This window comes from Bos indicus, chromosome 15 (genome assembly GCF_029378745.1).
Source record: "Bos indicus isolate NIAB-ARS_2022 breed Sahiwal x Tharparkar chromosome 15, NIAB-ARS_B.indTharparkar_mat_pri_1.0, whole genome shotgun sequence".
Classification (NCBI taxonomy): Eukaryota; Metazoa; Chordata; class Mammalia; order Artiodactyla; family Bovidae; genus Bos; species Bos indicus.
In genome coordinates, this window is record NC_091774.1 from 48,539,392 (window position 1) to 48,565,202 (window position 25,811).

The window sequence follows — 25,811 nt, forward strand, 5'->3', positions numbered from 1 at the left end:
GGACAATGACAGGTCCTGCAAAGGAAAACGCACTAGCACAGGCCGATGCAGACATTGGAGGCAAGAAAATGCAGGAGTAGGGCCAGATTAGAATCAGGTCTAGAGACTAACCCAGTATTGGAGGGCACCCTAGGGAGGTGAGGTGGACTATAACTCATAGCAAGGGAAAAGACACTGCAGGTGATATCCAAGAAAAGCATTTATTATTCTTATATTTTAACTTGTTCTATCATTGTTTCTGGATTTTTTTCTCTTCTCCTTTTTTTCCCTCTGTTGCTATAGTTGTTGATTTTATTAATGCTAATAAATCTATGTACACATTAGAGAATTTTTGTTGTTGTTGTTAATCAGACTTCTTATTTCCTTTAAATATGTCTGCCTCTACAATGGCAACCCACTCCAGTACTCTTGCCTGGAAAATCCCATGGATGGAAGAGCTTGGTAGGCTGCAGTCCATGGGGTCACCAGGTGTCGGACGCGACTGAGCGACTTTACTGTCACTTTTCACTTTCATGCATTGGAGAAGGAAATGGCAACCCACTCCAGTATTCTTGCCTGGAGAATCCCAGGGACGGGGGAGCCTGGTGGGCTGCTGTCTATGGGGTCACACAGAGTCGGACACGACTGAAGCCACTTAGCAGCAGCAGCAACCTCTACGTTGGCCTTTTGCTGTTGTGAAGGTTTTTCCTCCCATTTTTTTAATTAAAAAAATGTATTATTATTTTTTTTCTACATATATTTTTTGTTTGCTTTTCTTATTTTCCTGTTGTAGTTATTCTTTAGTATATATTAATCTCCTTTGCTGCTAAATCACTTCAGTCCTGTCCGACTCTGTGCCACCCCATAGACGGCAGCCCACCAGGCTCCCCTGTCCCTGGGATTCTCCAGGCAAGAGTACTGGAGTGGCTTGCCATTGCCTTCTTCGTTAATCTCCTTTACCTACTTCTATTTAAGTTTTCTTTTCTTTCCTTCTTTCTTTTCTGTCTTTTTCTCACGATGTTTATTAGTCTGTTTTGCTTTCATTGCTTTATTCCCCAGCTGGCATATTGCTTAATTTTGTTTTCCAGATTATGTTTTGTTTTTAACTGGTTGATATCATTTTTGCTTTCCTTTGCTCACCAGATGAATCTCTTCTACTTTCTTCTTCTTTTTTTTTTTTTGACTGTTTTGGTTTTGGTTATGTGTGTATGTCAGTGTACACATATAAAGTTCAAACAGGAAATTTATAGACAGAATTTTTTTCTTTTGTGATTGCAGTAAAACTGTTTCTGCTAAGTACAATAAAACCATAAATTATGGATACTGTATGGAAAGAGTCTTTTTTTCCTAAAGAGAACTGTAAAGTGAAATTGTGCTTTATTTCCAAGGTAGTCATCTACTATTATTTAATATAAATTCCTTGCAATGCTAGTAAAATAAAACCTGAAACAGTAAACTAACAAATCATTTCTAAGACCCTATAGTAACTGGCCTGACAGAGGTGAAGTGTATGAGCTCAGAAGACAAGGGTCTAAAACCGACTATGGCAGAGAGGGAACAAGGAATACATAGCAGAGATGATAATCTCCAAAGTCAGCCTTGATGAAGAAAGATTTAGTTAGAAAGGGGAAACTCCTGGTGAGGAAAGAGATTTGACTTGTGTCTGTATTTGAGTCACTGAGTCTGGAAGATCCCTTGCGAAGGGAATGGCAACACACTCTAGTATTCTTGCCTGAAGAATTCCATGGACGGAGGAGCCTGGTGGGCTCCAGTCCACAGAATCGAAAAGAACTGGACTTGACTAAGTGACTGACACTTTCCAATTTCACATTCTATGCCTAAGTACAGTGGGTACAGCTGGACATTCTATAAGGAGGAAGGGAAATAAATGTGGAGGCTGTTCTAACTTATTTCCATTTTGGGTCTAATTATGTGGATATAATAATACTTCTCTGACATCTTTTTATATCACGAACACCAATCAAGTAAGAAGATTTTAAAAGTGAAAGTTAGAGGTCACTGTTACTAGAAGTTAGATGCTTCCAGATGTCACTTTTAGAAATTTTTCCCAGGTGCTCATCTTGATCCTGATCTCTGAGCTGAGCTCGTTCTGAATGGAAAATCCAGCTCATAGAGAAGCTTGAGCAGGATAGGGATGTAAGGAAGTGCAGTAGTTCCATGTCTGGACCAGTGAATACCACAGAGGAGAGCCTGCCAGTTGTCACATCATCAGGCTCCTGAGCATGGACAAGCCTATGGAATGAGAATTTATTGATACGGTCATGCAGAAATACTACAGTGATACCCTGATAGAGATTAAAATAACAGGACTCAAGACCCCTTGGCCTTTGTTCTTGTTGATAGAAGGGATTTTCTACCTCTTGAAAAATCAGGGATCCTGACTGACTTCAGCAAGGTGCAATTGAAACTTAACAGAATGGGAAGTAGTTGTGGGTAGATTTTAGTCTTGAGAAATAAATAGACCCTCCAAGGAACAAACCAAGCCTTTCTCTTCTTCCAACCCCCCCTTCTCCTAAGACTTCCCCTCCCCCAGACTGCTCTTCAGTCAGCACTCTCAGCAGGAAGCCTGCAGGCTAGGCCATTTCCCCCTTTAGAACAGCTTCCAGACATCTAATTAAACTCACTCAAGCAGATTTCATGTTTTTCTTCTGTGTCTCTCAGACTCTGCCCTCTAGAAACCACTCAGCTAGCCTCGCATCCTAACGGAGAAGTTGTGATTCCTTGGAGAGGGTGAAGACAGCCCCTGGGCAGGTGTGTTCAGAATTCACTCACCTCACCAGAGGCCTGACCTCCACTATGATGATCCAAAGTAGAAGATGAGGGGAAATGAAAATTAAATTCCAGGAGGTGGAGTTTGGACAGGAAAGGAGGAGAGAAATTATAGACCAATAAGAGGTGTCCACATAGAGCTTTTGGGAAGTGACAAGGCTTTTGTGCCTGAGTTTGCTGGGTCAGTGAGTGCATTTTATTCCTGTCTCAGCTCTTCTCCTGAGCTGTTCTCATGTTTCTTCAAACTAACCCATCCTTTGGAAAACTAGGCTTCCTGAGCAATGTAATTTTACAGACCCACCTTACCTCATTTCCTTACAAATGTGCTATCAAGAGGAGGGAGTAAAGTACCCCCTTTTCCCCAGTGAGGACCCACACTGAGGGCTCCCTTGAGGCAGCAACACTGGCATGCTCTCCCCTGGCCTGTGTCCACCAGCTGAAGTAAGTGAATGTGGACAGTCTGTCCTATTAGGTCATGTTAGAGGAAACGGCTCAACAAATCTGAAATCACGGAGGTGGTCAGTCAGAGGGGTGATCACAGAGTGGTAATTCACTGATGCTGACTTTCAGAAGTTGGGTGCAATATGGCCAAAATGACACTTTTCTAATACACTAAGAAGATGAAAGTATATGAAGTATCATTTATTGCACAGTCATCTAATACTATATAGATGACATATAGTAGATGACATATAATTCCTAATTAGAAAAATTAGTGAGATGGTTAATTTTATGTGTCAACTTGACTGGTCACTAGGTGACCAGATTAGGCATTCTTTCTGGGTGTGTCTGTGTGGGTGTTGTCTCCAGATGAGATTAGAATTGGATGTGTTCTTGGTAAAGTAGTTTGTTTTTCCCAATGTGGGTGGACATTATCCAATCTGTTGTGGGCCTGCAAAGAACAAAGATCTTCCCTGTAGCTCAGATGGTAAAGAATCTGCCTACAAAGCAGGACACTTGGGTTTGATCCCTGGGTCAGGAAGATCTTCTGGAGAAGGGAATGGCAATCCACTCCAGTGTTCTTGCCTGGAGAATCCCATAGACAGAGGCAGGCTATAGTTCGTAAGACTGCAAAGAGCTGAACACGACTGAGCGACTAACACTGCTACTACTACTGCAAAGAACAAAAATTTTGTGTGAGATAATGTTTAATTCTCATTTTCTCACATGTAACTGTCCTGTTTTCTGAGCACCAATTACTGAAGAGGTTCTGGGACACCTACTTTGTCCTTTCTCTGAGAAGAGAATATCTGACTGGAAGCTACTTATCAGTGTTATATACTTTCAGCAAAGGGCTTTATTTCTGGGGCCAGGAGCCACTACTAGAAAGTGAATGCCCCTCAGGGTGCAGATCTTTTCTTTTTAAATACAAAAATTCAGGTCTTCATTTTCTTTTAACTAATTGCTTCATCCTCAACTGGCTTCCAGTAAGTGAAAAGTTATCAAGGACCCTGGAGAGTCATTTGTCAATAATTAAAGAGTACAGATTTTTCCTAGTGTATCAGAGCATCAGTCATTGTAGCAATGGGATGTAAGGAAGGCAAAGGATAAATTTAAAAGACCAGTTTCCCCCTGTTTCCAAGGATGAGTGTTAAGATGTGGATGTGTGCATACACACCAGAGAGACAGAAACTGAAAAAAAAAAATTCTCCTTAGACTCCCTTGTGAATTCAAAGATTGTCCAAAGTTAAAGCAGTTGGGAATTTGGGGGAACTAGCAGAGATGAGAGCAGGTACCCTTGATCCACTTTGGCATTTGTTTTTAAACTTTAACTCCATTGGAGGCTGAATTGGGATTAAAAATTCTAAAGACTTGGGAATCCCATCAAACCCTGAATGAACATCCCCTGCAGAAATAATTCACCTCTTATCTTACTAAAGGAAGATAACACAACTTTTTCTTCATTCTTGACAGCTTGCCTCTCACTGCAAAACTAAAGTTGACCAGGGCACACAAAACACCTACCTACATCATTGTTAAGAAATTCCACAATTATACTTCTGAGTCCTAATGTATCACAATAAATGATAGCTTTGTAAAGCTGGGGAAAGTGAAAGTGAAAGTAGCTCAGTTGTGTCCAACTCTGTGATCCCATGGACTATACAGTCCATGGAATTCTCTAGGCCAGAATACTGGAGTGGTTAGCCTTTCCCTTCTCCAGGTCATCTTCCCAACCCCAGGATCAAACCCAGGTCTCCTGCATTATAGGTGGATTCTTTACCAGCTGAGCCACCATGGCAGCAAAGCTGGGGAAACAGAACCCAGATTGAAATCTAATTTCAAGGAAAAAAGGATCAGTGCAGAATTTTTTTAAAAAATAAAATGAAGCAGCTACACAGAAACATTTTACAATTAGGCAAAATTTAAATAAAATGTCATTCTTTAATTAATTTATTGTATTTCTTAAAACTGGAAGGGTAATAATGTTGAAAATAAAGCAATATGTATTCTGAAAATGATTTATTTCAGTCACAGTGAGAGGGAATCAGAATGAATATATGACACATTTTACTACCACTTTTGTCCTAGGAGTTACAGAACTTATTAAAAAGATTTTACAGTTTCATATTCACAATAGTAATTACGTAAATTCTGTATAATCTTTTTGTAAGTGAGGAACTGGATTCCATATAGTTTGCTTTATAAGAGCCTGAATGTAGCAACATCAAAATCATAATAAAATTTTAAATGTGATCCCACACACACATATGTACATACTTTTCTATGACAGAAAAGCTAGAATAGTCTTAACAGCAACAAAGAGGCACCTAGGATATGAAAAATTAGATATTAGTAGAGAGAACCCTTGTGTCCCAGAAGACACAAATCTGTTGAATGAGACACTGAGAGAAAAGTCATAGTTTTCATTAATTAATAGATAGAGTATTTATTATTAAGTTGAGACACTTAGACACTCTCTATGTGATAGCATTTATCTTCTGACAATGATCTTGTGTATGGTGCGGCTTTTAAAATTAAGATTACTTTAAGAAAATAAAGACAGCTTTTAGGGATATTATTCTAGGTTACGCTGCTAATAATATGAAGAGAAAGGAGTTGAACTCAGATACTCTGGACACAAAACTTACACTCTTAGTACATATGAGCTATGATATTGTGTAGTTAATTACTTGATGAATAAGAAACATGATAGTTAAACAGTGACACTGCTTAAGATGCATCTGTTTATGAATGACTCCTACAATAGGTCCTCAATAATATGCAACAGTTATTGAGAAGCTTTTCTTCATCATCTCAGTCAGTGGCAGAGGAAATAAGATTGTGAAAATTTGTCAGAAGTGCTGCCTTGATACTACTCTTTCTTTATGGGGCATCAGTCATTTTCCCTTGGTGGATGAAAAATGGTAAATTCAGATTTTCTCCTAATGCAAACATGATATTGTGGAAAATATGACACAATGCAAACTGTAAACCCTATTGGTGAATGAAGGACATTCGAATGGAAGAAAGGGGAGGCAGTAAGGAAAAAAGGTAAAAATGGTGCAGATAAGCTCAGATGTGTTAGATCCACTCATAGTAAGAGGCACTACAGAGAGGTGGATGTGAGAAGGTTCAAGAGCTTGGCGAGCACAGATTCATGGGGACATTACAGGTCATAGGATTGAAATACGGAAATATTTTTTGAGAAAAGGAACATGAAGAGAATTTATAGATGAGAAACCCGTGGTTTGTGACATTGAGAAATAAGAGAGTGCGAGCACTATAGTCTAGGAAAATTCCAATACGATGAGGAGGAACACTTAGGGAGAGGGTTAAGATCATGGGATCTGAGGAGGAAGACTCATCAAAAGCATTATATACAGAACCATAACTTAACCCTATGACCCAGTAGCCATTTTTAGGTTGGCATCTCGAGTAAACATTTTGATGATTTCCATCAGCTTTAAGGGGTAACTTTGTATTATATTCAACGTGTTTTTCACCATATACCCCCAGGATCCAGGCACGTTTTTTTGACACGTCTACCTCCCAGTAATGTCTCCCTGATTCGATAACTGGGGATCCCAGGACACCATAATCTTCATAAACTTGTTTCCAACGTGGATTATTTCCTTGGTCTTTGTACACATGTGTCACTTGTCTTCGATCAGCAGAAATGGCGATATTTCGATTACCTGTTGTATGACTCAGGGTCACGTGAACTGTTGAAAATTTAGAGGGTTATGTGAGGGCCATGATGTAGTTTTATTTCAGACATTTTAAAAACTATATTAGAATAACTTTAGTGGAAAGACAATACATTGTATGTATTGGGAGGGAAAACATGGGTCTTAAAACATGAGGTCTACTAGACAATGAAAAATTCTAAAAGATAATGAGAAAGGGGGGGTTGATGACACTGTGATGTCTCCTTACCCCAGTAGCGTTGCACATATCTCAGCCCTGAAATGTTAAAAATCCACAATATTAAATATAAGCAAAAGATTCAGTCCTGTAATCTATTTTCTTTCAAATTAGGGGAAGGGCTATGGTGAGGTAGTGAACTGGTGAAAGATAGGATAAAACCACATCTCTTGTCACTCATCATAAGATGACCACATCAAAAGCACATAGTATCTGGGCTTTGCTGTCTTTATCCACACCGAGAAACTGGAGCCTCCTCTCCATTTTTCCTCCATCACAAAAAACCCAAAGACCCACTTGGGTAGCACTCCTCACCATTAAACACTCTCAGTATATCTCTCAGATCAGGAGCTCGAAACACACTTCTCTGTTCTTTGGGAACAGGTTTTGGCTTCTTCAGAGTCAAAGTCTTACTCCTAGGAATGACAAAAATTGATGTTCACATCTCTCACTATTTATCCCTCTAAAACCACAGACTTTCAAAATTTTCACCCCATTGATGCACTTGAACTGTCTTCCCTGCAGACCTTGGGGAGGTAGAGAGTGGATGCCTGACCTTGGAGACAAAAGTAATGTGCTCATGTCCATCTTGCCAGTTACCCTCTGTGTGACTTGGGATGGTCTTGACCTCTCAGAAGGACAGTCTCTTTTTTCTATAATGAAATCATTAACCTTTGCCTATTTCCTAGAAATCATATGAAATTATGGGATTCCCAGGTGGCAATAGTAGTAAAGAACCCACCTGCCAATGCAGGAGACATAAGAGACATGGGTTTGATCTCTGGGTCAGGAAGATTCCCTGGAGGGGGGCATGGCAACCTACTCCAGTATTCTTGCCTGCAGAATTCCATAGACAGAGGAGCCTGTTGGGCTTATGGGGTCACAAAGAATTGGACACAACTGAAGTGACTTAACATGCACAGACATAGGAAATTATATGAAATAATTAATTTAACAAGATAAATATTTGGTATCTCAAAAAAATCAGTTTGTGGAAAAGTCACTACGTAGATATGTATTTCCAAGAAAAATGTCAGAAAATTGAGGTAACAGGATCTGGCTCCTGGGTGTTCTAGGCAAATCAAGAATGAGAACACTGTCTAGAATCCTCAAATCTTCAAAGGCTGTTTCTTGATAAGGAGAATATGCTGAGATTTCAGGTTCTCCAGAGACAAACACCCTTGAAGAAAAAGCCATTATGAATACTAAACTAATAGTGACCTGATTTTCATGTGTTTGTGAACAGCTTGAGGCTATCGTGTAGGTGTGCAAATTCAGACACAAAGATGCTGACTTTCAAGTCTAGCCTAAGGCCCACATGTGCTTTTGGAAATCTAAACAGAAAGATATACAAGGACCTGTTCTAACATACCCAGGGAAGAAATTCAAATATAAAGAAGTTGTTTCCAGTTCTGGGTACTTGGCAGATGAAGAAGACTCAAACTTCCCATGATAAGCACAATTAAATATGGGAACCTGAGTTGCATAATGACATAGTGTGAATGAAATATTTGTGGAGTCTGACAGTGCAATTCCTTATCCTAATATTACTATTCACCCTAACTCTGCAACTTTCCACAAGCAAAATTCCCTACTATAGAATCTGTTTCACTCTCAGTGATTTATAGAACAATCTAGCCATGATTTGTGAATAGAAATTTAAGGTAAACCTACACCCCATTTTTTCAGCCCTGAACATTGTTTTATTCTAACTGGTCACCAGCTATGTCTAGGGTTTTTATTTTCACAGCATAAATGGACCATCTCTGGTCTGTCACACATACCTTTTCAAGATGTCATTCACATCCTAGTGAGAAAAGAGAAAATGTGAGTCAAGAAGTAATAGGTTCCCCCACTTTCAAAGCTTAAGCACATCCCCATCAAATCCTGATTTGGGGAATAGAAATGCTCTCAATGTGAGAGCCAAAAAGTAAAGACAAGAGTGAGGCCCATAATTCTAGGAGATTCATGTGATGTTGTCAGGTTTCCAAAAATGTAAAAAAGCTTCAACCCTTGTGGAAGTATGAAGCTTCTAGTATCTGGAGATGAGACATATTTATGGAAAAAACAAGAGGCCTGTAATTCTGGTTCCCCATGAGGTGATTTGAATAATTCATTGTTCTTTCATTTATTCAACTGGACTGTGGACACTATTGTACACCAAGCATTAAACCAAGCTTTAGAGAATCAGAAATGAAATCATAATCTTAATATTCCTCAAGCTATGTAGATGGCTTTTGTTGAGAGTACGAGCAAACATATATATCAATATAAGCTTTTCAGGAAAAGCCTGAAAAATTTTTCTCTTTTCTCATTTTATGAGCTCTGTTTTAGTGATCTCTTCTATTCCCTAAATTCAGCATCCATATATGTGCAGTTGATTTCCAACTCTTTCTTTTTTACTCAACTTTGTCTCTTATATTAATTTATTCAGTAGTAAATAAGCCACAGGAATCAATAATGTAGGATGTCTAATATATAACTTATTATTCACCAACTAAATTGTCTCATCTCTTGTACACCATTTTCATAATGCTACCAATATACACTTACTGTACAAGTACTCGTGCATTTATCTGCACTTTAGTCTCTGCTGAGTCTGTTCAATCCAGTCCTTAACAGTTTTTACCATCTAATTGTATTAATCATCATGTTTACTATTTTATTTGTTTGAACAGGTATCTGTTACTTTATTTGATCTCTTTTACTAAAGATTTACTTCCATGTCACCAAAAACTAGAACAGCTGAGTTTCAAAAAAAAAAAAAAAAACTCTTTGTATTAGGGCTCTTTTGTGTATATGACAAAGAAATCAAATAAAACTAGAATAAGAAGAGAAAGAATAAGGAATTAGGGTGGCAGTTGCAACTTTAATCATAGTTTAATTCTGAAGCTCGAACATTATTCTCAGAATCTGGCCAGAATCTTTCTTTAATTCTATTTATTCAGCCCCTAATGACTCTTTTTCCAAGTTTATGAAGGAAACATAAACCTCTTGATATAAACTCCAGAAGAAAAGAGAGTTTCTTCTCCCAGTTATAATAATGCTTGTATGCCTACAGGCATTCAGACAACTGAATACAGGTAACTGCATAGGATTAGTTACCCACATTAAAGAGCAAATATTTTTGTGTTGTTGCTGAAGGTAATGAAACAGTTTCTAGTTTTACTGAAACTAGGTTAGTATCAGTCTGAAATAGATTATATAAGGCAGGAAACATATTGTATATATTACACCAACCATTAGGACAAAAACTAAAAAAATACAGTCAGACCTAAAATTTTATACTAGAAATATCTGTTTAACACAAAACAAACTAGCTAAAGAGAAAGAAAAGAATGAAACTTACAATATCCATATAGTAATAGAAAGCAATAGATGGAAACAGTGGAAACAGTGTCAGATTTTATTTTGGGGGGCTCCAAAATCACTGCAGATGGTGATTGCAGCCATGAAATTAAAAGGCACTTACTCCTTGGAAGGAAAGTTATGACCAACCTAGATAGCATATTCAAAAGCAGAGATATTACTTTGCCAATAAAGGTCCATCTAGTCAAGGCTATGGTTTTTCCAGTGGTCATGTATGGATGTGAGAGTTGGACTGTGAAGAAAGCTGAGTGCCGAAGAATTGATGCTTCAATTGATGAAGAATTGATGAACTGTGGTGTTGGAGAAGACTCTTGAGAGTCCCTTGGACTGCAAGGAGATCCAATCAGGCCATTCTAAAGGAGGTCAGTCCTGGGTGTTCATTGGAAGGACTGATGCTGAAGCTGAAACTCCAATACTTTGGCCACCTCATGCAAAGAGTTGACTCATTGGAAAAGACCCTGATGCTGGGAGGGATTGGGGGCAGAAGGAGAAGGACAGAGGATGAGATGGCTGAATGGCATCATCGACTCGATGGACATGAGTTTGAGTGAACTCTGGGAGTTGGTGATGGACAGGGAGGCCTGGCGTGCTGTGATTCATGGGGTCGCAAAGAGTCGGACATGACTGAGTGACTGAACTGAACTGAGCTGAATAGAAAGCAAATGGCAAAAGAGCAAATTTAAATATAAGTGTATTAGTAAATGCTTTAAATTTCATGTATTAACGAAGCAATTGAAATCAGAGATTGTTGACCTGTATAAAAAGCAAAATTCACCTATTGTTATTTGCATGAGACATAGTCAAGGCACAAAAAGGGAAAATGTAAAAAGATAGAAAAATATATATCATGCAAGCAGTAATAAAAAAAAGGTCAAATATTTATGCTAATATTAAAGAAAACATACTTTAAGATATATATTATGAAAAGACATAAGGGCAATTTTATAATTATAAAAGGTTCAGTTCATCAAAAATATACAATTATAAATGTGTATGTGCCTAACAGCAGAGCTTCAAAATACTCAAAGCAAAAACAAAAATTTTGCTTTGAAAAAACAATTCAATAATTGTTTATTGAAAAACACACAATTCAATAATAGCAGTTGCAGATGTTAATAACTCACTCTCACTAATGAGAGAACAGCTTATATGAAAACATTCAAATTTACAGAAGACATGGACAATGCTACCAACCAACTAGACCTAACTAATGTGTATAGCCCATTTTACCATATAAATGAGAAACATATAATCTTTTAAAATTCATAATAAAAATTTTTCTAGATATACAATATTTTAGGCCATAAAAAGTAACAATAAACATAAAAGTTTAAAATAATAAAGATGTGTGTTCTTTGATTTTGACAAGATTAACTTTGAAATCCTCAAGAGAGTGAAACTTGGAAATCAGTAAGCATTTTCTCATTTACAACACACTTTAAAATACCCTAGATTTAACACAGAATCAAAATTTTAAAAAGAAAATTAAAAAAAGAACTGAAAAGGAAATTTGAGAATAAGTCAAAGTGAATGGAAACAAAAATAAAACAATCAAAATGTGTGAAATACAATTAGTTAATTAAATGTACTTTGCCATTAAATACTGTATCAAAAGAGCTTGTTTCAAATCAGTGGTCTAAATTTTCACTTCAAAAAATTAAGAAAGGAATAGTAAATTAAATCAACAGCTCCCCCTGCACACATGTGCACAAATATATACACACATACAAATAAAGAAAACCATATATGGGCCTAAGAAACTGTTTCTAGGGGATTGGTCTCAAGATGGTGGAGTAGAAGGGTGTGTACTCACCCTATTCTTGAGAGACCACCAAAATCACAACTACTCAATAGCCACTGACAAAAAAAATGCTGGAACCTACCAAAAAAGATACTCTATATTCAAAGATAAAAGAGAAAACACAGTGAGATGGGAGGAGGCGTGCTATTGCAATGAAATAAAATCTGATACACAACAGGTGGGCAAACCACAAACTGGGGAAAAAAAAAAAAACTACAGAAGTTATCCTACAGGAATGAAAATTCTGAGCCCAGGTCAGGCTTCCCAGCCTTGGGGTCCAGCAATGGAGGAGTCACCAGAGAATCTGACTTTGAAAGCCAAAGGAGTCTCATCACAGAAATTTCACAGGACTGAGGAAAACAGAAATTCCACCCTTGGAGTGTATGCACAAAATCTTGTATGCACCAGGACTAAAGGGAGAAAAAGCAGTGACCCCATAAGAGATTGGGTGAGATCTACTTGCTAGGCCTCCTGCAGAAGCACAGGATGGCTTTTCATTGTGGCAAAGACACTGGCACTCATTGGAGTGAGCTCTCCTGGAAGCCACCAGTATCCCTAGCCCTGTCCACAAGAGGGATAAGACTCAGTTCCACCCACCACCAGTCTCTCCCATAAGGAAGCTTGCACAAAGCACTTAGATAACTTCATCCACCAGAAGACAGACAGCAAAAGCAAGAACTACAATCCATCAGCCTATAGAATGGAAACAACAATCAGAGAAAGTTAGAAAAAAAATAAAACAACAGAAGAATATGTCCCAGCTGAAGTAACAAACCCCAGAGAAAGAGCTAAGTGACATGGAGATAGGCAACCTCCAGAAAAAGAATTCGGAATAATGATAGTGAAGATGATCCAGGATCTTGGAAAAAGAATGGAAGCAAGGATCAAGAAGATGGAAGAAATGTTCAACAAAAACCTAGAAGAACTAAAAAACAAATAAGGATGAAGAATACAATATCTGAAATGAAATCTGTACTAGAAGGAATCAATAGCAGAATAACTGAGGCAGAAGAATGAATAAGCAACCTGGAAGACAGGGTGAGGGAAATCACTGCTGCAGAACAGAATAAAGAAAAACAGCAACAACAAAAAATGATGAGTGTCTAAGAAACCTTTGGGACAACATTAAATGCACAACTGTTCTCATTTTAAGGGTCCCAGATAGAAAAGAAAGAAAGAAAGGATTTGAGAAAATATTTGAAGAGATAACTGCTGAAAATTTCCCTAACCTGGGAAAGGAAACTGCAACCTAAGTCCAGGAAGCAAAGAGAGTCCCAGGCAGGATAAACACAAGGAGGAACATGCCAAGGCAAATAGTAATCAAAGTGACAAAAATTAAAAGCTAGAAAAAATATTAAAAGCAACAATAGAAAAATGACAAATAGCATATGAGGCAATTCCCATAATGTTATCAGATGATTTTTCAACAGAAACTCTGCAGGCTAGTAGGAAGTAGCACAATATATTTAAAGGACTTGCAACCAAAACACTCTACCCAGCAAGGATCTCATTCAGATTTGCCAGAGATATAAAGAGCTTCACAGAAAAGCAGAAGCTAAGGGAATTTAGCATCACCAGACCAGCTTTGCGACAAATGCTAAAGGAACTTGTCTAGGCAGGAAAGAGATCAGCAATCTGAAAAGCCTTGTAAGTATATATACTGCTGTATGAAAACGTCTCAAGAACAGCAAACACCAAAACTATGATAGATACATACACAAAAAAGAAAAAGCAAGCCAAACACAACACTAAAGTGTTCATCAAGCCACAGGAGAAGAGAATAAGAGAGAAAGGGAAGAAAAAAGACCTACAAAAACAAAACCAATTAAGAAAATGACAATGGGAACTAGCATATCAATAATTACCTTAAATGTAAATGGATTGAACTCTCCAAACAAAAGGCATAACCTGGCTGAATGGACACAAAACAAGACCCATATGTATGCTGTCTACAAGAAGCTCACTTTAGATCTAGGGACACATACAGACTGAAAGTGAGGGGATGGAAAAAGATTGTTGTTGATATTCAGTTGCTAAATGATGTCTGACTCTTTGGGACCCCATGGACTACAGCACGCCAAGCTCCTCTGTCCTCCACAATTTCCCGGAGTTTGCTCAAATTCTTGTCCACCAAGTCAATGTTGTTACCTAACCAGCTCATCCTCTGCCACTCCCCTTCTCACTTTGCCTTCAATCTTTCCCAGCATCAGGGTCTTTCCCAATGAGTTGGCTGGTTGTATCAGGTGGCCAAAATATTGGAGCTTCAGCTTCAGCATCAGTCCTTCCAATGAATAATCAGGGTTGATTTCCTATATGACTGACTGGTTTGATCTCCTTGCAATCAGAGGGACTCTCAAGAGTCTTCTCCAGCACCACAATTCAAAAGCATCAATTCCTCAGCACTCAGTCTTCTTTATGGTCCAACTCTCACATCTGTACATGACTACTGGAAAAACCATACCTTTGACCCTATGGACCTTTGTTGGCAAAGTGGTGTCTCTGTTTTTTAATACACTGCCTAAGTTTGTCATAGCTTTTTTCCCAAGGAATAAATGTCTTTTAATTTCATGACTGAAGTCACTGTCCACAATGATTTTGGAGCCTATGAAAATACAATCTGTTACTGCTTCCATTTTTTTTCTGCTTTTATTTGCCATGAAGTGATGATGAGGTGGATGTGATGATCTTAGTTTTTTGAATGTTGAGTTTCAAGCCAACTTTTTCACTCTCCTCTTTCACCTTCATCAAGAGGATCTTTAGTTCCTCTTCACTTTCTGCTTTAGAGTGGTATTATCTGCAAATCTGAGATTGTTGATATTTCTCTCAGCAATCTTGATTTCTAGCTTGTGAGTGATACAGTCCAGCATTTTGCATGATGTACTCTGCATGTAAGTTGAATAAGCAGGATGATAATTACTGCCTTGATGTACTCCGTTCCCATTTTTGAACCAGTCTGTTTTTCCATGCCTGGTCCTAACTACTGCTTCTTGACTTGCATACATGTTTCTCAGGAGGCAGGTAAGGTGGTCTTGTATTCCATATCATTAAAGATTTCTCCAAAATTTGTTGTGATCCACAGAGTCAAAGCCTTTAGCACAGTCAATGAAGCAGAAGTAAATGTTTTTCTAGAATTCTGTAATTTTCTCTATAATCCAATTAATGTTCACAATTTGATTTATGGTTTCTCTGGCTTTTCTAAACCCAGCTACTACATCTGGAACTTCTCAGTTTGTGGAAAAAGGTATTCCATGGAAATGGAAATTAAAAAAAAAAAGCTGTAGTAGTAATAGTCATGTAAGACAAAATAGATGTTAAAATAAATATTGTTATAAGAGATAAAGGAAGACACTACATAATGATCAAGGGATCAATCCAAAAAGTTGATATTACAATTTTAAAAATATATTGACCCAACATAGGAACACCTCAATATATAAGGCAAATACTAATAGCCAAAAAGGGAGAAACTGACAGTTAATACAATAATAGCAGGGGAATTTAACACCCCTCTTTCACCAATGGACAGATTATTCAGGCAGAAAATCAACAAGGAAACACAGGTTTTAAATCACACATTAGGCCAGATGGACTTATTGATATTATAGAGCATTCCATCCAAAGCAGCAAAATACACATTCTTCTCAAGTGCACATGAAACATTCTTCAGGATTGATCACATACTGTACCACAAAGTGAGCCTCAGTAAATTCAAGAAAATTAAAATCATATAAAGCATCTTTTCCAACCACAATGCTATGAGATTAGAAATAAACTATAAGAAAAAAAAAAAAACACAAAAACCAAAAATCTGTGGAGGTTAAGCAATATGCTACTAAACAACCAATGGGAGCACTGAAGAAATCAAAGAGGAAATAAAAAAGTACCCAGAGACTAATGAAAATAAAAGGACAATAATATCCAAAACTACAGGATTCAGCAAAAGAAGTTCTAAGAAAGAAGTTTATAGCAATACAATCGTACATCAGGAAACAAGAAAATTCTCAAATGTACAACCTAACCTTATGCTTAAAGGAACTAGAGAAAGAAGAACAAACAAAACCTAAAGTTAGTAGAAGGAAAGAAATCATAAAGGTCAGAGCAGAAATAAATGAAGTAGAGGCAAAGAAAACAATAGCAAAGATCAATAAAACTAAAAGCTGATTCTTTTTGAAAAGATAAACAAAATTGATAAACCTTTAGCCAGACACATCAAGAAAAAAAGGGAAAGGACTCAAATCAATAAAATTAGAAATAAAAAAGGAGAAGTTACAACTGAAAGTGAAAGTGAAGTCACTCAGTCATGTCCGACTCTTTGCAACCCCATGGACTGTAGCCTACCACGCTCCTCTGTCCGTGGGATTTTCCAGGCAAAAGTACTGGAGTGGGTTGTCATTTCCTTCTTCAGAGAATCTTCCCGACCCAGGGATTGAACCTGGGTCTCCCACATTGTAGGCAGATGCTTTACCGTTTGAGCCACCAAGGAAGTTACAACTGATACCATAGAAATACAAAGAATCATGAGATTACTACAAGGAACTGTATGCCAATAGAATGGACCACCTCAAAGAAATGGACGAGTTCTTAGAAAGGTATCTCCCAAGACTTAACCAGAAAGAAATAGAAAAGACGAGCAGACCAGTCACAAGTATTGAAATTGAAGCTGTGACTTAAAAAATCCAACTCACAAAGTCCAGGACCAGATGTGCTGACATGTGAATGGGGAAAAGTTATTGACAATCCTGAAGCTGTTCCAAAAAATTGCAGAGGAAAGGAAACCACCAAACTGGGAAAACTGGAAAACTACATGTAAAAATGAAATTAAAACACTTCTTAACACCACACACAAAAATAAACTCAAAATATATTAAGAATGTATATATGAAGTGAAACACTATAAAACACTTAAAGGAAAACATCAGCAGAACACTCTCTGGCAAAAATCACAGCAATATGTTTTTTGGATCTATCTCCCAGAGTACTGGAAATAAAAACAAAAATAAACAAATGGAACCTAATCAAATTCAACAGTTTTAAATAAAATGAAAAGACAAGCCATAGATTGGAAGAAAATATTTGCAAATGATGTGACTTATAAGGGATTTGTCTCCAAATTTACAGAGTTCATGTGGCTTAATATCATCAAAACAAATAACCAAATCAAAAAACAGGCAGAAGACCTAAATAGACATTTCTCCACAGAAGACATACAGATAGCCAAGAGGTATTCGAAAAGATTTTCAACATCACTAATTATTAGAGAAATGCAAATCAAAATTATTAGAGAAACGCAAATCACCTCACACCAGTTAGAATGGCCAGTATCTAAAAACCCACAAACAATAAATGTTGGAGACTGAATGGAGAGAAGGGAACCCTTCTACACAGTTGATGGGAATGTAAATAGGTGAGGCCAATAAAGGTTCCTTAAGAAACTGAAAATAGAGCTACCGTATGATCCAAGGCTCCCCACTCCAGTACTCTTGCCTGGAAAATCCCATGGATGGAGGAGCCTGGTAGGCTGCAGTCCATGGGGTCGCTAAGAGTCGGACACAACTGAACGACTTCACTTTCACTTTTCACTTTCATACATTGGAGAAGAAAATGGCAACCCACTCCAGTGTTCTTGCCTGGAGAATCCCAGGGACGGCGGAGCCTGGTGGGCTGCCGTCTATGAGGTCACACAGAGTCGGACACAACTGAAGCAACTTAGCACCAGCAGCAGCATGATCCTGCGAGGCCACTCCTAGGGATATGCCTGGAGAAAAATATGATCTGAAAGGATACATAGCCCAGTGTTCACTGCAGTGCTATTTACAATAGTCAAGACATGGAAACAACTTAAATGCCCATTAACCAAGGAATGAATAAAGATGTGATACATATGTACAATGGAATATTAGCCATTAAAAAGAATGAAACAATGCCATTTGCAGCAACATGAATAGAACTAGAGATGGTCATATGAGTGAAATCAGACATATAATATAGCGTATATTATAGGCTAACATTTACATGCAGAATCTTTTCAAAAAGATACAAATGAACTATTTACACAACAGAAGCAGACTCACAGACTTAGAGAACAAACTTATGGTTATAAGGAGTGAAGGATGCGGGTGAGTGACAGCACCAGAAGGAGCACAGCAACTTGAAAGCGATGGAAACTTTGCCTTCATTTTTCTTGTGTCTTAGATGCTAGGGCTTCTTCCCAACTCTTACCTGCAGCATCTGCATTGTTGACCCCTGCAAACGATGCTCTATATCTGAGATGAGATTTCTCACCAACTGGCTCTGCTGGACCAGCTCATTCTCAGAGTTTGCCATGGTACACAGAATAGCTGTCTCCTCAGCCTTCAGCTTTTGTAGTTCCTTCCTCTCCTCACTGTCCAGGATTTCTCTCAGTTTTTTAAACTCTGCCTGGACATTTTGTCTCTCATGTTGTGTTTGATTCTTCAGTAATGAGAGAGAGAGAGAGAGGAAGAAAACAATTTTTGGAGAAGCTGACTTTGGTTTTTTTTTTTTTTTCTCTCTATCACATTTCAAAATAATGCCTCCAAGTCTGCACTGTTAAGGACAACCAAGAGCCAAAAGGATTCCAGCCTTCACACATCTATTCAGAATTCTCATGCCTCCCTGCATTGCTTCTGACCCGCACCAACCAACCTCTGCCAAAAAGGCAAACACTGAGGATAGAACCATTAGCCATTGTCAGATGTCTTTTTCAGAAGAGTCAAAGGCTAATGAATATGTCAAGAATGGAACATGAAATTCCCTAGTCATCCCCACCAGAGAGTTCCTCTAAAAGAATACCTCCTTTCCAATATCTATGTTTATTTGCTTTATGTTCACTTGCTTTATGTTCACTTTTCAGCACCCACTCTTATCAGGGAAGCAGTGAAGAAAAGGACTAGTCAAATGACTTAACTGTCTGGGAACAAATAGGAAGGTAGCTCCTTGTGATCAACCTAAGGTCCTGCCCAGATATCTAACTCCTTCAGGAAGTGTCTCCTCCTACCTTCCAGGCAGCAATCTCTTCTCTGAAGTCAGACTCCAACTCCTCAGCTTCCTGCTGCTCCTGCTTCAGCCTCTCCAGAGCTGCCTGGAGTTTCTTCTGTTGAGAAAAGAATCACATCACAGTCAAGCTATGGATTTTCCTAACATCACTGTAGAGGATAAATGGAGGAGAAATGAGCCTGATTTCCAAAGAGAATATGCTTTACAGAAACTGAGAACAGCAATTAGACTCTATTACTTGTTCCTGGGTTGGGAAGATCCCCTGGAGAAGGAAATGGCAACCCACTCCAGTATTGTTGCCTGGAGAATCCCATGGATGGAGGAGCTTGGTGGGCTATAGTCCGTGGGTCGCCAAGAGTCAGACACAACTGAGTGACTTCACTTTCACTTGGAAGAAGACCTGAGGTGGGGAATGTGTTCTACAAGACTGAAGAGATAAAAGTCACCATCCTCTCACCTAGAGAAGACTGGTTGTTTAAGAAGAAACCTGATCCTGCAACAAGGAAATAGCTTACATTTCAATCCACCTGGTGTCCTAGTTACCTCTCCTGTTCAAAGAGTTAAGGAAAGCTTCTCTTGGGCACCAATCTCTACGTATTAGCACAAGGTACATGGATGTATACTTCTAGGCTAAGAGTCTGTGTATAGGGTTATTACTTTGTAATTGTAAAAATGTACATTTATGTCCTCAGACATCAGAAGGTGAGCACAGGAAGAAAAAAAATCACAGGCCCCAGGTTCATGGTGATTAGGTGATTAAAGTCCAATGTAAAGTAGACAGTTCTAATCAACTACAATTTTCTGCCCTGTTTTTTCTCCGTTGTGGTCTCTTACCTGGTACTCCTGGGCGACCTCTTCCATGAGAAATGTAGGGTGACCGTGGTGCTCCTGGGACCGCTCACAAAGCCAGCAAATGACCTTCCCATCCTCCTCACAGAAGAGCAGGAGTTTCTCTCCATGGTGAGCACAGAGATGTTTCTCTTGCTCCTCCAGGCTCAGTTTGACCTCCCTGACCCTCTGCACTATGTTGGCCAGGTGCCAATTAGGCCGTAGTTTTCCAGATTTATAATTGATTCTGCACACAGGGCACTTTCTCGCCCTTTCTTGGCCAGTCAGGGACTCATTGCTGTTTGCAGTGATGCAGATTTGGCAGAAACTGTGGCCACAGTCAAGGCTCAGGGGTTCTGTTAGAAGTTCCAGACAAATTGGGCAGGTCACCTCATCCTGTAGGCTCACCAATTTTTCCGAAGCCATAGCACCTGCTCACCTTCTCCTACCTGTCCTGACTTCTGTGGGTTCTCTTGCTCACAGATTGCTACAGGATTGGGAAGGATAAAAGGGAACAGAGTAAGAAAGGTAGAAAAACATGGTACTAATTGCTTATAAATCAAATACAGGCCAAGATCAAATTATTGAAGGACAGAAAACATGGAGAAACAAGGAAAGGATCTTGGCTACCAAGTCAAAAGGACATTTCATAATTTAATGCTTTACTATCAGCTCAGTAAATTTAATGATTCTTATTATTTAATGTTACTTAACAAAAGTATAGGAGAAGGCAATGGCACCCCACTCCAGTACTCTTGCCTGGAAAATCCCACGGATGGAGGAGCCTGGTAGGCTGCAGTCCATGGGGTCGCTAAGAGTCAGACATGACTGAGTGACTTCACTTTTTACTTTCATGCATTGGAGAAGGAAATGGCAACCCACTCCAGTGTTCTTGCTTGGAGAATCTCAGGGACAGGGGAGCCTGGTGGGCTGCCGTCTACGGGGTCACACAGAGTCAGACATGACTGAAGTGACTTAGCAGCAGCAGCAGCAACAGAAGTATGACCTGAAGCCTTTTTTACTAAGATACTTGTATGACACACCATCCATCCTGATTTTTCTTTCCCATGCCCAAGTGTCTGCAGTATCAAAAGGCTAAAATCACTTAAAGTCTTTGGGATTTTATATCCACTCTTCTCTCAATATGAAACGCTTCCCCTGATATCAGTATGACTCTCTCTTATGCTTTGGTAAACTCTTTCCTGATGTTCTTTCATCACAAAGAACTGCTCTAACTAAACAATTTATGTGTAACCACTGGCAACCCACTCCAGTGTTCTTGCCTGGAGAATCCCAGGGACGGGGGAGCCTGGTGGGCTGCCGTCTATGGGGTCGCATAGAGTCGGACACGACTGAAGCGACTTAGCAGCAGCAGCAGCAGTAGCAACTGCCATTAACTGCTGGACATTTGCAATGATCTCCCATATTATTATGACATAGTATATTATAATGTGTTTATACATGTGATAAGAGCAAATCCTTCATCAGATGAGTAAATACAGCCAGTGACTTACAAAGATCATGCATCTTTAATACACTGAATGGGTTGAACCTAATATATTGATGGCACCCTTTCAGAGGCCTGTCTTCTACCCCACTGAGTTAATCTGAGACAAACAGAAGTTACTTCATGGACCCAATTAATATTCAGAGCAATGTGAAGGGGTGTGTGGAAATGAAGAAATCCAAACCAGCTGGATAGTTCTACAAAGTTTTGAGTGTGTACATATTGATTTCCCTTTGGCCCAGAAATATTCCTAGGAGCATTGATAGGAGTCTAAAAGAAGTATGTGTATGATGGTGAGGAGGGAGTTAGTATAAACAGACTCATAGAATAACAGAAGTTAGATATATAAAAATATATAAACATAGATGAAATGAATGTCAGTCTTGAGAAGAAAAATCTCAAAATATTAGGTCATATTATTCATCTAATTATTGTTGATGAAGAATTATGTGCTGGCAACTGGATTAATATCCATACACAGTAAGATGAGTTCAAAAAGATGATTTAGACCATTGTAAACTTGATACTCACCTGGAAAGTAGTAGTAAATAAAAATTCAGTCTTATATATGCAAAAGATCAGATATAAAGATACCACTATAGAGACATATATGTTTATCAGAGATCAAATAATAGGGGTAAAAAAAGGGGGGGGTTATCCAAGAATTCCAACTTGAAAACATAAGGGCTGAACTCAAGGAAGATGAAGGAAACATGGAAGTAAAGAGAGTATAAACATTTTAGGTGTAGAAAATGACCTGTTCCTTGAAGACACAACCTCTTATATAGGTTTCAAAAGGCCAGTGTGACAGGAGCACAGAAAAGTGCCAGGCCCTTGATATCACAAGAGGCTGCAGTGACATTAACTATGACACTTCCTAGCATTTGTAACATTTGCAGACCCACCTCCAAGAGTCAGGAGAAGTTATCAATGTTTTCCCATCAGAAAAGAGTAGGGGCATGACCAGTTGGGACCTTGGGCTGTTAAGTGTTGGATGGACCCAGTGTGGAATTAGGAAGATCAGGTAGGATGCAGCTGCTCAGGAGAGAGATGATGATAGTTTGAGAACAGGGTGATGAGGGGAATGCAGGGCAGCATATGAGAGTGAGAGATAAAAAGGCAGGATTCTGTTTTAGATTAGATATGTAGTAACAACGGTTAACATCAGGTCTGGGCTCTTTCTTCCTATAAAGATAATACTGGCTACAATTCTCCTGAGTCTGTGTGAGTGTGTGTGTGTGTGTTGTTTTCTGGGAAACCTATTGGATTACAACTGAGTAGAAGTTCTGCAGCCTTTCAAGAATACATTATGGATAACACAATTAGTCTGATATAAACTGCATTTGGGACTAGGAAGGCATTATATAGTTCTTAAATAAACATAGTTGGTTAGAATATACCTCATTTTTCACAAGGAGATTGTGACTATCATCATCAAATATGTTTCTTTTAGGGACCTGAAAACTGGTGCTCATGGTCTTTTTACAAGGTAATCAATTCTCTAGGCTTATCTCACCTGTGGTGGGTTCACACACATCCATCTAGTGTGGTTCCTTACACAGCTGAGATGATGGGGATAATGTACCTCCTGTAAGGATCATCTCTGAGAGCTCACCTGAGGCACTTATGCCCAGTGTTGTGTCTCCTGTCCTGACACCTCCAGCTAAGCTTAGTAAGTCTGGTGGTGAGAGTATTAATAGCCTTGATAGGGAGGCCAGAGGTCCTCAAGTGGCAGGAGGAAATAAAACTTCAATGGCAGGCTATTTCTCTTCCATCCAACCAGTTTTGAGATGCACCAAAAGCATATAGAGACAGGAGATACAGAGCAAGCATTCAGCCGTGAGGCTGCAGAATTTATATTCCTTTCAGGGCTCCAAAGAGCTAATACGTCAAAGTTGATGCAGCACAACTGACATGGAAGGAACTAGTCTCTATACATGAAGGCTGAACCCACCCCTCGACTTCTTCCTAAGCAGTGGCCCAAGGGCTCCAATGCAATCAGAGAGATAAATGTAGGAACATGACGGCATTTGCCTCATAAAACTTTAGGCCACTTGGCTGCCATGGTGTCAGGTGGCTGAATCTTACAGGTTGCTTTTCTCACATCTGAGCACAGAGATAAAATTCCTCAGAGGAAATAACTATAGATAAACAAAAAGGACATAAAAAGAAAAGTTCCTAGAAGTAAATTTATATATAGAACTTTCTTCTTTTGTGATTCCAGTAAAACTGTTTCTCTAAGGATAAAGCCACGGATTATGGATGTTTTATGGAAAGGGGTCACTTTTCCTAAGTAGACTTGGAAAATGAAATTTTGCTTTGTTTTATTTCCCAGGCAGTCATCTATTATTATACACCATAAATTCCTTGTGATGCTAGCAAAATAAAACCTGAAACAGTAAACTAACAAATCAATTCTAAAATTCTGTAGTTTTTGGCCTGACAGGTGAACTGTGTGAGCTCAAGAGACAAGATTCTAAAACTGACTATAGCTGAGAGAGCAACAAGTAATATGTAGTAGAGATGATAATTTCCAAAGTCAACATTGAAGAAATAAGATTTGGTCAGAAGCTGGAAAGTCATGGTGAGAAAAGAGACTTGTCTTGTGTCCCATGTCTGGGAAATGGGGATTAAGATGGAACTTCTGTAAGAAGGAGGAGGGGAGGAACTACAAAGACTTCTCTAACTTACTTTCCTCATGGTCTTATGATACTTCTCAGACATCTTTGTAATATCATTAACACCAATCAAGTGCATTAAATCAACTTTTTAACATTTAAAGTTAGATGTCATTGTTACTAAAAGTTGGATATTTCCTGATGCCACTTCTGGAAATTATTCCCACATGTTCCTCTTGCCCCTGATCTCTCAGCTGAGCTAGTTCTGGGTGGCAGATCCTCCTCAAGGAGAAGGAGGGGCAGGTTAGTGACGTAAGGAACTGCAGCAGTTCCCTGTGTCTGGATGAATGAATTCATAACAGACTGCAGGGCCAACCAGCTGGCACACCATCAGACGCCTGAGCACAGGCAGACCAAAGTGATGAAGAAATGTTCTACACAGCCATGCAGAAATATTGCATTTTTACAGTTAGAAATTAAAACATCACAACTGAAAGACCACCTTGGTCTTTGACCTGTTGTTGAAGGAGGTCTTTCTACCTCTGAAAAATCAAAGATTCTGGCTGTTCTCTGCATGTGCGATTCAAACTTACAAAATAGGAAGGTGATATGGGTGGATTCTTTTCCATGGGGATGGTCTTGATCCCTGTCTCCTGTACAATGTCACAAAGAGTCGGCCACGACTGAGCGACTGAACTGAACTGAACTGATAGGTAGATTCAGCCTAGAGAAATACAGTCCCTTTGAGGGACAAACAAAGCAGATTTCTTCTTCCAACCTCCCTTATTGTAAGACTCTACCTCCCACAGACTGATCTTTAGCCAGCACTCTAACCAGGAAGCCTGCAGGCTGGGCCATTTCCTCTTTCAGAACGGCTTCTAGACAGCAAATGAAACTCACCCAAGCAGATTTCGTTTTTTCTGTGTGTCTTTCAAACTCTTCCCTCCACAAACCACTCAGCAATCCTCACATCCTAATGCAGAAATTGTGAAGACAGGCAGATGTGTTCAGGATTCACTCAAAACACCAGCGCCTGACCTCCACTAAGATCTCTAATAGATGACAAGTGAAAATGAAAGCTAAATTCTAGAGGGTGGAGTATGTGCGAGAAAGGAGAGAAGCTATAGACCAGTAAGAGGTGTCTAACTAGGACACTGTGAGGAAACAAGGCTTTTACTCCTGAGCCTGGTGGGTCAGTGAGTACATTTTATTCTTTTCTCAGCTCTTCTCCTAGAAGCTGTTCTTAAGTCTCTTCAAAATAATAAATCCTTTGGAAAATCAGGCTTCATAAGCAATGCAGTTTCAGACACTCACCGTGTCTTGTTGCATATTAAGGAGCTGTCAGGAGGAGGGAGTAAAGTACCCCCTTTTCCCCAGTGAAGACCCACACTGAGAGCTCCCCTGAGGCAATAACACTGGCATGCTCTCCCCTGGCCTGTGTCCACCAGCTGAAGTAAGTGAATATGGACAGTCTGCCTTATTAGGTCATGTTGGAGGAAATGGCTCAACAAATCTGAAATCACTCAGGTTGTCAGTCAGA

The 25,811-nt window shown here is 39.1% G+C and overlaps 1 protein-coding gene across 2 annotated transcripts; it reads right to left on the minus strand.

Moving 5' to 3' along the window:
* Positions 1-5,214: 5,214 nt before the first annotated feature.
* Positions 5,215-25,662, minus strand: LOC109569681 (E3 ubiquitin-protein ligase TRIM34-like). Of its 2 annotated transcripts, XM_019975305.2 has the most exons (8): positions 25,172-25,659; positions 20,153-20,633; positions 19,320-19,415; positions 18,524-18,754; positions 8,919-8,941; positions 7,450-7,550; positions 7,147-7,173; positions 5,215-6,932 (listed from the first exon to the last, which is right to left on the minus strand). In XM_019975305.2, the coding sequence occupies exons 2-8, from the start codon at positions 20,570-20,572 to the stop codon at positions 6,343-6,345; spliced, it is 1,488 nt and encodes a 495-aa protein (XP_019830864.2). In that variant the 5' UTR covers positions 20,573-20,633; positions 25,172-25,659; the 3' UTR covers positions 5,215-6,342. The 2 variants fall into 2 exon arrangements, with proteins under 2 accessions (XP_019830864.2, XP_070659889.1); XM_070803788.1 differs by lacking the exon at positions 7,147-7,173 and having other exon boundaries at positions 25,172-25,662.
* Between the last annotated feature and the right edge of the window lie 149 nt (positions 25,663-25,811).

What these genes read in the sequence shown, in the direction of transcription:
- LOC109569681 (XM_019975305.2), bottom strand. Translation starts at nt 20,572, where the DNA reads ATGGCTTCGGAAAAATTGGTGAGCCTACAGGATGAGGTGACCTGCCCA. An exon ending in GTGAATGACATCTTGAAAAG is followed by an intron (nt 7,551 to 8,918) that starts GTATGTGTGACA and finishes TGTCATTCCTAG; the next exon opens with GAGTAAGACTTTGACTCTGA. An exon ending in TATACTGAGAGTGTTTAATG is followed by an intron (nt 7,174 to 7,449) that starts GTGAGGAGTGCT and finishes TTAACATTTCAG; the next exon opens with GGCTGAGATATGTGCAACGC.